Source organism: Labrus bergylta, chromosome 7 (assembly GCF_963930695.1).
Source record: "Labrus bergylta chromosome 7, fLabBer1.1, whole genome shotgun sequence".
Taxonomy (NCBI): domain Eukaryota; kingdom Metazoa; phylum Chordata; class Actinopteri; order Labriformes; family Labridae; genus Labrus; species Labrus bergylta.
Genome location: NC_089201.1, coordinates 16098411 through 16111115, shown reverse-complemented (window position 1 = coordinate 16111115; position 12705 = coordinate 16098411). Strand labels below are relative to the sequence as shown.

Here is a 12705-nt window from a genome sequence, read left to right as displayed (position 1 = left end):
AAGAGGAAGGAATAGAGGGCGACAAGTTCATGTTTGGATGACGGGTGTGCTGCTGAAGACTCAAACACTTGTCTTGTTTCAGCCAAATGGCAGATGGTTGACTCGTTTAAGGGGGGAATAAAAAGATTTAGAGGGTACAATATCCCATGCCACTTGCCCCTAGCACTGTCCCAAATGAATGCTCTAAATATGCATCACAAGGGGTTAGATCTCGCGAGTCCTGCATGGCAAAATTAATCACAAAATGCAGCTTGTGGAAAATTGTGGGGTGAAACAGTGGGCAGCTTACCACGATGAAAAACTTAATTACAGGGATCATAGGGAAAGAGGATGTAAGGGCATGTGCTAGGAAGGGCTGAGGAGTATGCATGCAATAGCTAGAAAGACTTTGATGAGTGTTTTTGGTTGAACAAGAAGATCTACCATCATGTGCTCAGAGTGAACTTTAGACTCACTAATGTAATAGCTGTGGTTTCATTTGAAAGTTTACTGCGAGTATGTTGTTACAAAGATAGACTGCGGGGGGGGTTCCGGTAGTACAATTCAGTTAGCAGACAGTCTAGCAGGTAGGGTAGTGGTTAGTGCTCACGCCCCATGTACAGAGGCCTAGGTTCATATCAGACCTGTGGCTCATTTCCTGCATGTTTTTCCTCACGCTCTCTCTCTCTTTCCCACCTGGATTTCCGACTCTATCCACTGTCCTGTCTCTCTAATAAAGGCCCAAAAAGCCCAAAAATAAATCTTAAAAGAAAAAAAGACAGATGGCTGGACCTCTCAGCTCAATTCCTTGATAGCAAAAAAACTAGAATTGCACGATTCTGCCCAGTGTTGTGTCATATCATTGAGCAAGAATCCATATTTCCATTGTTCAGGGCCCACTACTCTCACTCACATTACCCCCCTTATCAAAAACTGTAAACTTGATTTCAAACTTAGTTTTTTTTCCCAATATCAACAAACACCCAAAAGTGAATGAGTAATAATTAAGAGCCTTAGACTAATGCTCTAAAACTCAGCTAATCTGCTTAATTAGAGCACTGTTTGTGTTGTTTGATCACTTTACTTTACAGTGTATAGAATAAAACAGGGTCTGAAATTAAATGTTTTCTTGACCTGCCACTGTTACATGTGACTAAACATTTCCAATCATTCAGATTTCTAAACTCTGATATAATTCTAGTAGAAATCAAAACCTGTTATGATACCACAGGAACAAAATATGAAGTCCTTGGCAAGTTCTTTTTTTCTAATTCCCATAAAATACAGGCAAATTCCTGAACTCTGTCTAAATTGCATAAATACTTTTGCAACGTTTCAGTACCTGCAATATTTGTGCAATTTAGACAGTGTGGCAGTTTTTGTTTGAGATTATGACTTCTTTCTGCTTTGGTACTTTTTGATAACATCGATCATTCAAATTAGAGAGATTGTATGGTATCGAGAACAAAAGAAATAAGACAGAAACATCACATATATCATGTAAAGTTAAAACTTGACTATTTGTTATTTTAGTATTGCATTATAAAGATGACATTTAATGATATAAGAAGAAAGACCCATAATTTTAGCCTGCTAAGGTCAATATTTGTCCTGCATTTGGCAGGTGATACTTTCCTTCCCTGTATACAAATAATGAGACTGATACTGATCCTGATGCAGTTCACAGAAGGATGTAACAAACTCTTTTCAACTGAGCCGTGTCAGTGGGAAGAGTACAGACTGAAAGGTAGCTGTGTGAGAAATCTGTGTTCATTTAGGACACCAGTGCCAGGATAAAAAGCTACATGTTAATAATTTTCCTGATAGGACATGATGCCAATTGTGGAACAGAGTTGACTTTGCCTGAATTATCAGCAGTTAGGAAACATTTTCAGTTTCAAACATTTTTCTGTGACAGAGCTCCTACCTGATTGTTTGGTTTGTGCTGAGAGGAGGTCCCTGGGATGTTGAGCGAGTGACTCCTGGTGACACCAGCACCTGGTGAAATTCTCCTGGCCGGTGAGCGAACTGACAGAGATGCTTTCCCCTCCAGAGGTGGGCTGCTGCTGTTTGTGCTATTCCCTTCAGTCTCAAGCACTGCGTCCCAAGGATCCCCGGCAGAAGGTCCTTGTGCTGTCTGTGTGGGGTCTCCTGCTGCCGGGGAGGCATCCTCATTATCAGCTTTACGCTTCGTAAGTGGGTCCAGATCCAGCCAGTCAAAGCGACTAATGCTAGAGGACTCCGTCACTGCTGGCTGCTGGGGTGGTGGGTTGGGTGCCAGGGAAGCTATGCCTGCTTGAGAGGAATCTAGGTCAGTGCTGGATGATTTGCCATTCTTCAAGTATTCTGAGGTGCTGGCAATCTTGTCGAAGAGTTTGGCCATCTGCGGGTCCACAGCTGGCTGCTGGAAGACCATGGCAGCAGCAGGCTGGATGGGAGTGAATGCCATGAAGGATGGCTGCTGTGCCGACATGGTCATGAAGGGAGACATGGTTGGAGTGAAGCCGTTCTGAAATGTGCCTGGTTTGGGGAATGGAGCCGAGGGGAAAACTGGGATAGGCTGATGGGTGGGAGTGGACACATTGGAGCTAGATGGGGTGGACAGAACAGGGGTCCACTGGCCACTCTGGAAAGGAGAGGAACTACAGGCATGGCCCCCTGGGTAGGAGGCACTGAGGTTAAACCCCAGCAGTGATGAGGGCCGGGGCACTTTGCTGTTCGCCCCAAAGTTTTCGTCCAGTAGGAGCTTTTCAAGTTCCTCATTAGTCAGTTTGTCCACATCAATGTCACTGAACTGGTCTTGCTCTGCCTGCTTCTTGGTCTCTGGAAAGACAATGAGGTCCTTTTCTGGTCTGTGAGTCAAGGGTGATGGTTGAGGAGCAGCAGTGGTCGACTTTGATGGTTTTGGTTTTGAGAAGGATGCTGCAGAGGAAGACGACGGGGCTGAAGTTGATAGGGTCGGTCTCTTATCCCTTTGCAACTTCGCTAAAGCCTCTTCCTCCATGCGAAGGGCTTCCTCTTTACCCACAACCCCTTTCGGCTGGGGGACATCCAGCTTGAACCCATTACCACTTGAAATCTGGGCCATTCTGTCAACTAAAAGGTGCCATGGGTGTTTCAGCCTTTAAGTCAGAGTGGCCCAAGGGGTACCGCTAAAATGTTTTAAACACCTGAAAAAGAGAAAAACATAATTTAGGTAGCTTGAAGAGGAGGTCAAACAGGTTCAAAGGAGCTTCAAGAATTCATTAACAAAGCCTTGACCAGAAATATGAAGTTTTGACAATTCTCTGATCTAGTGGTGGGCGATATAACGATCTTAGATCGTGAAGGATTTTAACTTGCTGACGATCTGCCAAAGCAGAGAGATCGTAGAACCGGGCTTATGTGTTTATTCTATCATGCTGCAGTTTATGCTCCGACAGACGCATCTCCCCCTTTTTTGCTCTGCAGCGGTGAAAACGAAAACAAAACTTAAAAATGACGTCCGCAAAAACAACTCCATCTCGGTTATATGCAACTGTTCTGATATTTTTCCAAACCGACACGCTGTGAGCAACAGTTAACTTATCTGCATAGTGTGCACAGTTAAGATTAGCCTACATCTCAGATAGCGACACGGAGAGATGTTAACAATCAGAGACAGACAGGGCAGAGCTCAGACAGTCAGTGATGGGAGATATAACCCCGGTGTTTAAAATGTTGCTGTCAGTGTTTTCTGCTCTCTCTCAGTTTTTAAAAGTTACTTATCAAGCCTCTCCACCCGAAGCTTTGTGATCCCTATAGGGATTAGGCTAAACGATTTTACAAAGCAGCAGGCAAGTGAGAGTGAGTAACCATAGTGACTGTCTGTCTGTCAATCAACAATGTCCCACCCCCTATGAATTAAACTCTTCTGTCAGTAAAACTTACTTTGATCATGTGTCACAGAATGAACACATTCTGTAATATGTTTGATTATATATAAACAAAACTAAAGTTAGTCCAATGATGTCATAAAAAACAACAAAGGCTGCAGAGCTTCAGCTGTAGGAATTCTGCAGGGTTAAATAGAACAGGAACACAAGAACTCAAAGTCTACATGTTTTTAAATGAATGCATCACTGTGTGAAAATGTTCCTGATGAACATAAAAAGAGGACATATAATTTCAAAGTGGTGAGGAAAACCTTCAAATTGTTCATAAATATCGATCAAATTGAAGGAAAGACATTTCTGCTGCTAAAGATGTTCTGGGTGAGAGACCTCCAGACCTCCTACAAAGATGTTTTTCAAATAGATTAAACTTGTCAGCACAGTTTTTGTGCATTTAAAAACATTATACAGGGAAATAAGTTTGGTTGAGCTGGTCAGTAATTTACAAATTTGTCTAAAGATCAGTATGAAAAAAATCGTGATAAAATCGTGATCGTGATTTTGCCCCCAAAAAAATTGTGATATGATATTTTTCCCATATCGCCCACCTCTACTCTGATCCCTTCGGCTATATTTCTCAGTAATTCCAGTAAAGCCAGTGGTTAGCATTACAACTTTTGGGCCAAGACTTCTTCCTTTTCCATGTGGTGTTTACGTTGCAGACAAGACCACCATCATTTCTTTATCCATCTCACTTGAGTAGCCCATGTTCACCTGTTTCTTGTGAGTCTCAATTCAACAGATAATAAGTTACAGAGTGGCTTCACTCTGGCTTACTTTAGAGATATGACCGCGAAAAAAAGAAACCTATTATCTTGTGATTTACTTGCATAAACAAGTCTCAAGTTTGCCGAAATAACAACCACGTTGCAGATTTATAAAAACTAAAATGACAATCTTTGTGTCTGTAGCTTGATGTGCAAGAGAGAGGTGTTTGACCACGCCCCTCTCTGGAAGGGGATTTTCAGTTCTTTATATAAGGTTTCACCCGGCCTTGTTACTGTAACCAGCATTTGACTTCTCATTGATTGGCTGCCATTTGTCGTGTATTGACAGCCAATAATTACTCTTATTTGTTTTGAAGGCCAAGGGCAATGGTTAGGTTACATAACCACAGCATGGTCTACATATCTGGCATTTTCAGGCTATTTAAATTGATCAGCCTACTCTCAGAGAACGCTCCTCTTTTAGTGGACCTTTATGTTGATCACTTTGACAGAGCAGCCAGGCTTACCACATACCTAATAAAGACTTCAAACAATTGTGCAAAGTGATTTGTAAATGTGATGACTCATATTGGCATGCAGACTAGTAGATCTACTACTGTGCACACAAGCAACTCACTACTATTTTTGTTGTTAATTCATGTACCAATGCTTTTCTCTGATGCAAAACTGCTGTGCTTGTGTTGCCAACAAACTCTGAAAAATAGTTGATGCTGAAAACTGGACGAGAGAGTGACCCAATTAACTAATTAATTCTATTAACGTGAGGAAATGTTTTTTAAGGTGTGTTGTTAAAATGTTACAGAACATTTAAGAACAATGTTGACCAACAAGTATTTATGGTTTGACTAAATTTGCAATCTTGCAGTACATTAACCACACCTAGTGACAGCAGCACTATTCTTATTCGCTGTGGTTTCTTACAGAATAACGTAAGGATTTACATTAGATTATAAATGAATTCTAACCAAAAACACAATCTTTCTGAAAACTAAACTAAAGTGCTTTCGTTGACTTCACTTGACTGAAGCGTAAAGCCTGGAGTTACTTAGCCTGGAGTTTTTAAAGTCAAATTTAAGTCAAACTCTGGACGCTGGTGTGGCAGCTCTGTACAAAGATCATGTATTTCTACATTCAACAGAGGTGAACATAACTCATGCTTAACTTGGGGGGGGGGGGGGGGTCAGGTCCACTACCATTAATTTGGTAGGAGAAACAGTGATGTGTTTTTAAACAATACAATCTCCATTGTTTTAATGATCTATAGTATAGGTAAGGTCAAATATTTTTAATCCAAAACTGACAAGCGTGACCTGGGAGAGAGCTGTAGTCCATCCAAATCCACAGGTTGGTTCAACTGGATTACTGGTGATAATGGAATATCTTTAAATGGGTCTATACCATACTGTCAAGCAATCAAAGACACAGTGTCTAAGTTGCACAAAAACATTGGCAATTGTTTGGTACCGAAATTGCAGAAACTTTGCAATTCTTAGTGGTCAAAAACAAGAAAGTAAACAAACTCAAGAGCTTAGGACTTCTATTTTTGTTTGTCCGTGGAACTGAAAAAGGTGTTGATATTTTTTGATTTTTTACTAGTATCACATCAATGTGTAAAATTCTGGTATCGTGATTTGTAACAACCTCAATCCTGCCAAAGATTATCCTGTCACTATATCATATTAGGAAAGTAGTTTAGTCTTCACAAACATACAATCTAGAAGACAGGGTTGAATATCTAGGACCTGTTTAAAACATTGCTGCAAAGACTGTTTTGTGGTCCTAAAATGACACAGCGCCTTCTCAAAGCAACCATTCATCGAATGATCACAGTCCCAGGGTTGAGTGAGTTCCTTCCCTCCCCAGGCGTCACGGCCTCTCCTGAGCTTCCCCTCCCATTGTGGTGGAGAAGGCTGGCTGTGCTGGGGCTCAGGCTGGCCTAGCACTATTGTGCAGCTGAGGAATTTGGCATGCTAAGCAGCCCAACGGGTCTCTCTCCCTCTTTCTCTCTTTCTTCCTTTGGCCTTCTCCCACTCTGTTAGCATTATGTTAGCACCATGGCCCAAGACTGTCTTATCAGCTGTGCTCACACCAGCAGGCAGCGACAATGTGGCTGCATTCATTAAGATTACAAACAAGAGATCTGTGAGCCAACTTCATCAAGAACACAGTTGGAGGGCACGAAATGCATGAAAACAAAGGTCATAGTCTTGTAGAGCCTGTTGGCATCGAGAGCTTAATTCTGTGCACAAAAACCTCACATGGTCTGGCCAAAGCAGCTCATCCGTATGTCATTGATTCTGCACACAGTGAGAGTGCATGTACTGAGAGATGGACGCTTTGTAGTTGAAGTCACTGTTCAAAAGTCAAAAGGTCAAAAAGCCTGACCTGGAGCAGACATTTAACAGCAGCTACTTCCTGATTCTGCATGTAAACACAGGGCTAATCTGAGAAAGCATGGAACATGATTACACTTTGTAATAAACATAGTTCCAATAGAGAGCTTTGCAGATCGGTCTCATCAGTCCTATATAGTGCCAAATCAAGTATGGGGTTTGGTTGTACATTAAGGTTACCAAAAAGATGTCTTACTGTAAGATCCTGACTCAAGAGATAGCCATATGCTTAAAGTCAATATATGGCAACATGAGACATGCAAAGAATGGAAGAAAAGCTCAAACTCAACGTATGGGGAAAAAAGAGACAACGACAGCCAAGAACAATACTGCAAACTCATTTCATCTGCACCATGGAAGAGGATGGTAGAGCCGAGGTCCTGTAAAAGATACTTTCAACGTCTGAGCAAGACATAAATACCTTTCAAGTAGTTCGAAAATGATAGAACCTCCAGGTTGCTTGAGTTTAGAAATGTAAGAATGCAGAGGTTACAATAACAGATTGCCCTTTAAGAGATACACTGTCATGTTTTCTCTTTACTAAACGTACAGTTTAATTTTCCCTTTAGAAACAGTCTGTACATCTAATTTTTCTCTGTTACACACACTCACACACTTTTCTTTATCGTCTTGTTTTGGTTTCAATTTAATAAAGCTAAGTGTGTATTTTAAGTCCTTGATTACATGTTTTATGGTCGCATCAATCAGTTTGATTGGACAAATAACCTTTAGACTGTGCTTACTAAGACCCCATGTCCTCCTAGCAGTTTTTTCAATCAGAAAAGCGCACTATGCGCTCGGGAGCGCTTGTATGAAGCGTTTGTGCGCTGAGAAGAAAAGCACTGTATGTCCGTCCTGTCCCTGTTTGTTAAAAACGGGCGCTACTATGACCTACACAAGTTTTGTTGTTGTGGTATCGAAACGGGTGTAAAATTTGTTTGATTTTTACAAGTATCATATTCTAGTTTAAAATTCTGTTGTGACAGTAAATAGGGATCTCCTGGTATCTAGCAGTAACAGTAGTAAAGAGTACAGTTTTAATGTACATAAAGGGCACTGGGCTCTTGTTTTAACACTGTCTTTGGAAACTGTGAACCTATCCTTTATGTTCAGGTTTGTTCTTATGGGACTGAGTTCAGGTTAAGCTTCTCACAGCTGTGAAAAGTGCAGGTGTTGGCAGTAAACTTGGCAGCTGAGCAAAGTACAGTGCAGCATCTCTAAAAAGGAAAATAAGTAACCAGGTCAAGTTTATAGATTCCTAAGATATGTTAATTGGTTTTTCAATGAGGAAAAAACACAGCTGAACTCTTGCTGCCTCACCTTTTTAGAACATATGTTGCATAATAAGAAACAAAAATGACAATTTAAGAGCACTATGGGACAGAAATATGAAATGTCCTCCAAAAAATGTATATATCTGAGACACAACAACTAAAGAATTTAATTGTATATAGGATTGTTAATTGTTTTGAGAATTATTTTTAGTAGGAAAAAGGTTATAATCTTGTAATATGGTCTTCAATGAAAATATTCAGGTGTTTTTCACACAACTCTCAAAGAAAGTCTGAAATATTGTAGTATGTAGACAAAAACAAGACATTTTGGACATCCAAAGAGTTCTCATTAGACTTTGAGAAACACAGACCGTCATCATGTTCTCAACTTCTTATGAGTCATTATCATCAATCTGCCCGTCTATGTCTGCTTTATTGTTAGCTTTTACATATGTATGTCACTGCCTATACGTCTCATACAATCGTCAGTTCTGATGTCTATTTCAGTGTTGTTGTATCGTGTGTTATTTCCTCGAAGACTAACCAGGTACAAGGATTGTAAATTAGCCATGGCCAGAATAAACATTGCATCAGTTGCATTGTAATTAGACGTAACAATGCCTATATGTATTGATGTCCCAATACAAACAAATTAATTGGAAAGTAAATACATTGCTGAAGATAGCTGACATATTAATAAACAATGAAAAAAAATATTTTCTTGCAGAGAATGCATGCGAAGCAACAAGGCCTACGTGCTGCAGCATATCTCTCATAAATCACGCTCAGAAATGGAAATGTGTCCATTATAATAAGAAAACAGAACAAGATCAAACATTTAAAATCAGGTAGAATCTGTGCTTGGTTATGAGTGTGATTTGCCTCTCTTGATAGTTGACATCACGTCTTTTCCTTGCTCAGATAGACAGATTTGAATGAGCTATAAAAAGCTCACCCAAAAACAATAATAAAAATTACATGTGTACCCATGTTTGTGAATGTGCATACTGTTTTACATGTTGTATAGTTTGTTGTTGATTATATGACCTGTGTGTAATGTCGCCAAGTATTCATTTGTTCATCCTTTGTTGTTGTGTTTAAATGTTTGTTTAACTCAAAACTAATGCTCAGTGTCTTTGAGTCTGAAATGTGCTTTTTAAATAAAAAACATATCATTATTTATTTATTTTTATCATATTTTTTAATTAATGAAATTGTAAAGCACATGTTGCATGCTTTAGAGTATGAACAACATGATGACAGGAATTATCATTAATCAATTTTATCAAAACAAAGTATTTAATTCAAGGTGTAAATGGTTAGCACTAAGGTATTGTATTATCAGGGGTGATTCTTGACTATGGTAGACATTTAAACGACAGAAATACAAGTGTTGCAGTTACACAACCTGTAGAGTAGGTATTTCCTTTTGTCAGTGTTGAGGCTTTAAAATGCCAAACAGTTGACATGGACATTATCTGTTTACATGTCGGCTAGATGACTAAGATAACTCGGCTGATGCTCACCTCACGATGAAAGATGCGGAGTGAAATGTCAATAAGTTATGTACGTTCGTCCTTTTCACGTTGTACACATACAAGCAAGAGCTATCTGATTTGATAAAAGCAGATACATCTGGGGGTATCAATAGACAATACGAATTAAAATCCAGCTAAGTGACCGCGGCAGGAGAGATCAAATGTCACTTCTTGATACTTTAGAGAGCGGCTGGAACTTTAACTTCAGACTTTGTTGGATGCTAAGTTTGTTAGCCCGTGAACCAAACAGCACAGCACGGCACGCAACGGCAGGCAAACAAACCATTCACTGAGAAATAACACGGCTGAATTCAGCTTCACTAATGTGCCTGCTCTGTACTTTTTTTTTTAACAACACTGATATATTAATCTAAAAAAATCACCAAGGAAACTGCAAACTGCTCACAACAAGGAAGAGATGCAGTTTTTTCTTCTTCTGGGAAACGGTCGGTTACTATGGGGTCGGTTGCTATGGAGCCGCGAACGACGATTTCAGGCAACTGAAAAACAAAACTTTAACTCGCAAACATTTACCGTACAAAAGGTTAGTTACTCACCTTTTAGCGGTGCGGTGTTTGGAGCCATTTTTTCCTGCAGCTGCATTTTTTTTTTCCGTCCACTTGCACTGAGGGGACGTCAGTTCCTGTTGAGGAGGTTGGTTGGAGTTTTGGTTGGATTACTTCTCCGCTCGGATGAGTCGATGTGCTGGATGTTAAATGGGACAGCACCGCCACCGTGTGGTCAGACGGGGGAAGTGTCAAAACAAGGACTGAAAAGCTTGCTGCTGTTTTTATTATTCACCTTGTTGCACCTTGTAATTTTGACCACTCATGTCTTAATTAAAGAGACTATTTTTGCATGTATCTCAGCCTGTGGCTTTGTAGCCCAAGGGAATTCGTATCTCCTCTGCAATTTTTATTTATTTTCTCCAGTACCAATCCACCCAAATGTAACTTCTTTGATGGTCTCACTTCCTGATATAAATGTCAACAGAAGATAATTTTTGTAAATTTTATTTCATCCTGTTTTGATTGTATTTGTTATTTTTGTTTATCATACAGTACGTCACAGAAGTCTCAGAGCTCCCCAAAACATGTCTGTGAAGTTTCTTAAAGAAACTGTTATTCTTACAACTGCATCATATTAAATTACATGTTGTGTCGTCAGTAAAATAAATATTCTCTGCTCATTGCACTTGATCCAAGTGAGACAAAAGCTCAGGAGATCCATAGAAAGATTTTTATGTTTTGGGTTTTGATAACTCTATAAAAAAATAGAGAAATATAACGGTGAAACTAAAAAGTGTGTAACAGGTGCAGCTTGGAGTCATGATGATGTCTTTTACGTGTGATTTGACGATTTCTGAGCTTGTGATGCACGACCAATTTTGGTGCAAAAGGAAAAAAAAGGGATATCTTAAACATTTTAAGAGATTAAAAGGGACAAAACCAGCTGTTATCTTGAATATTGATTGTTACCTATTTAAAGGTCACATATTATCCTCAATTTAAATCAGTTTTAAAAAAAAGTCTGAGAGCTCCCCAAAACATGTGTGTGAAGTTTCTTGTTCTAAATCCACTCTGATCCTGTATTTGATCATGCCTATAAACCCCTCTATTTCAGCCCAGCTCAGAACAGGCTGTTTCTGTGCCGATTTGACTCTTGCTTGGCTCCATGTCCTATTGTTTACAGTGAGAAGGCAGACTCAAAGAACAGAACAAACACCTAGCTGTGGGAGTGTCACCCACCTGAGGGAGGGGTTACTGCCCTTTGTGATGTCATGAAGGGAAAATCTCCAAACAGCCTGTTTGAGCACACAACAACATTTTTCTTATTTTTAACTTTTTAATTTTTAATTTTTTTTTATTGTACTTTACAAATAACATAACATTGTATGATGTTTCATTTCTGTATATGTATTAAAGAATAATGGAAATCAAATAATAAATAATAGAAACATAAAACAATAGTTGGAGACAGTACAAGGGTGATAAAAAATAAAGCCTTAATTACACAAATGATTGACTTTATTTACATATTTTAATAAGAGGTAAATTTCTTTAGAGATTTATGATGTTTTTAATTCACAGAAAGACCAAAGAAGAGTTCATACTTTAATTAAAAGAGGCCGTTTGCAGCAGTCTGCTTTTATGTTTGTGAAGTTTGGCAAGAAATCAGAATATTGATTAAGGTTGTGAGAAACAGGCCTGTGTCTTCTCAAACTGATATTGATCATCTCAAATGTATCTCCCAACAATTATGAGTTCAGGATTTTGGGGTAGCTCAGGCTGTAGAGACTTGGGTTTGGAACGAGAGTGTGCAGACCAAAATACGGAAGTTGGCTGGAGAAGTGCCAGGTCCTTTCCTGAGTACTGCCAAGGTCCCCCAAATGGCTCTGGCGCGCTCACTGTGTAGCAGCCTCACTCTGACAGCTCTCCATTAATGCATGTCTACAGATCCTGTTTGTTCATGTTTGTAATTCAGGCCCTTGTGTGTGAGAAGCATGTCTCTAGTTTGTATGTGCGTATGTGTTATTGCATGGCCTTGCGGAACAGTCTTTACATTTCACTGCACATCTGTATGAGCATGTGACAAATAAAAATCTTGGATCTTGAATCTATGTAAGTATGTAAGAAAAGAAAATCAGCATGTTCAAAAGATCAGCATGTTATATTCAGAATTAGCTTTCAAATTTAATTTACTTCATAGAATCAAGTAAATGAAATTAAAGTTATTTTAGAAAGTAAGTCCCAGAGGGCTGTTATGAAGATTAAGAAGTGAGTAACATTAATTCATACAGAAACGTTTAAAAGTGAGATAAATGTTGTCATCAAAGCATTCTTTAAAATTTGTAAATGTTATTTTTTTAAATGTAAGCTATA

General features: G+C 39.3%; 1 protein-coding gene across 1 annotated transcript in view; it reads right to left on the bottom strand.

Moving 5' to 3' along the window:
* The window catches only part of pik3c2a (phosphatidylinositol-4-phosphate 3-kinase, catalytic subunit type 2 alpha), a 57562-nt gene extending 47069 nt beyond the window's left edge, over positions 1 to 10493 (bottom strand). Inside the window, exons 1-2 of the mRNA XM_020636452.3 lie at positions 10381 to 10493; positions 1907 to 3149 (exon numbers count right to left, since the gene is read on the bottom strand). Coding sequence (XP_020492108.1) covers positions 1907 to 3067 — 1161 coding nt within the window. The 5' untranslated portion in view covers positions 3068 to 3149; positions 10381 to 10493. The remainder of the gene's footprint in view (positions 1 to 1906; positions 3150 to 10380) is intronic.
* Between the last annotated feature and the right edge of the window lie 2212 nt (positions 10494 to 12705).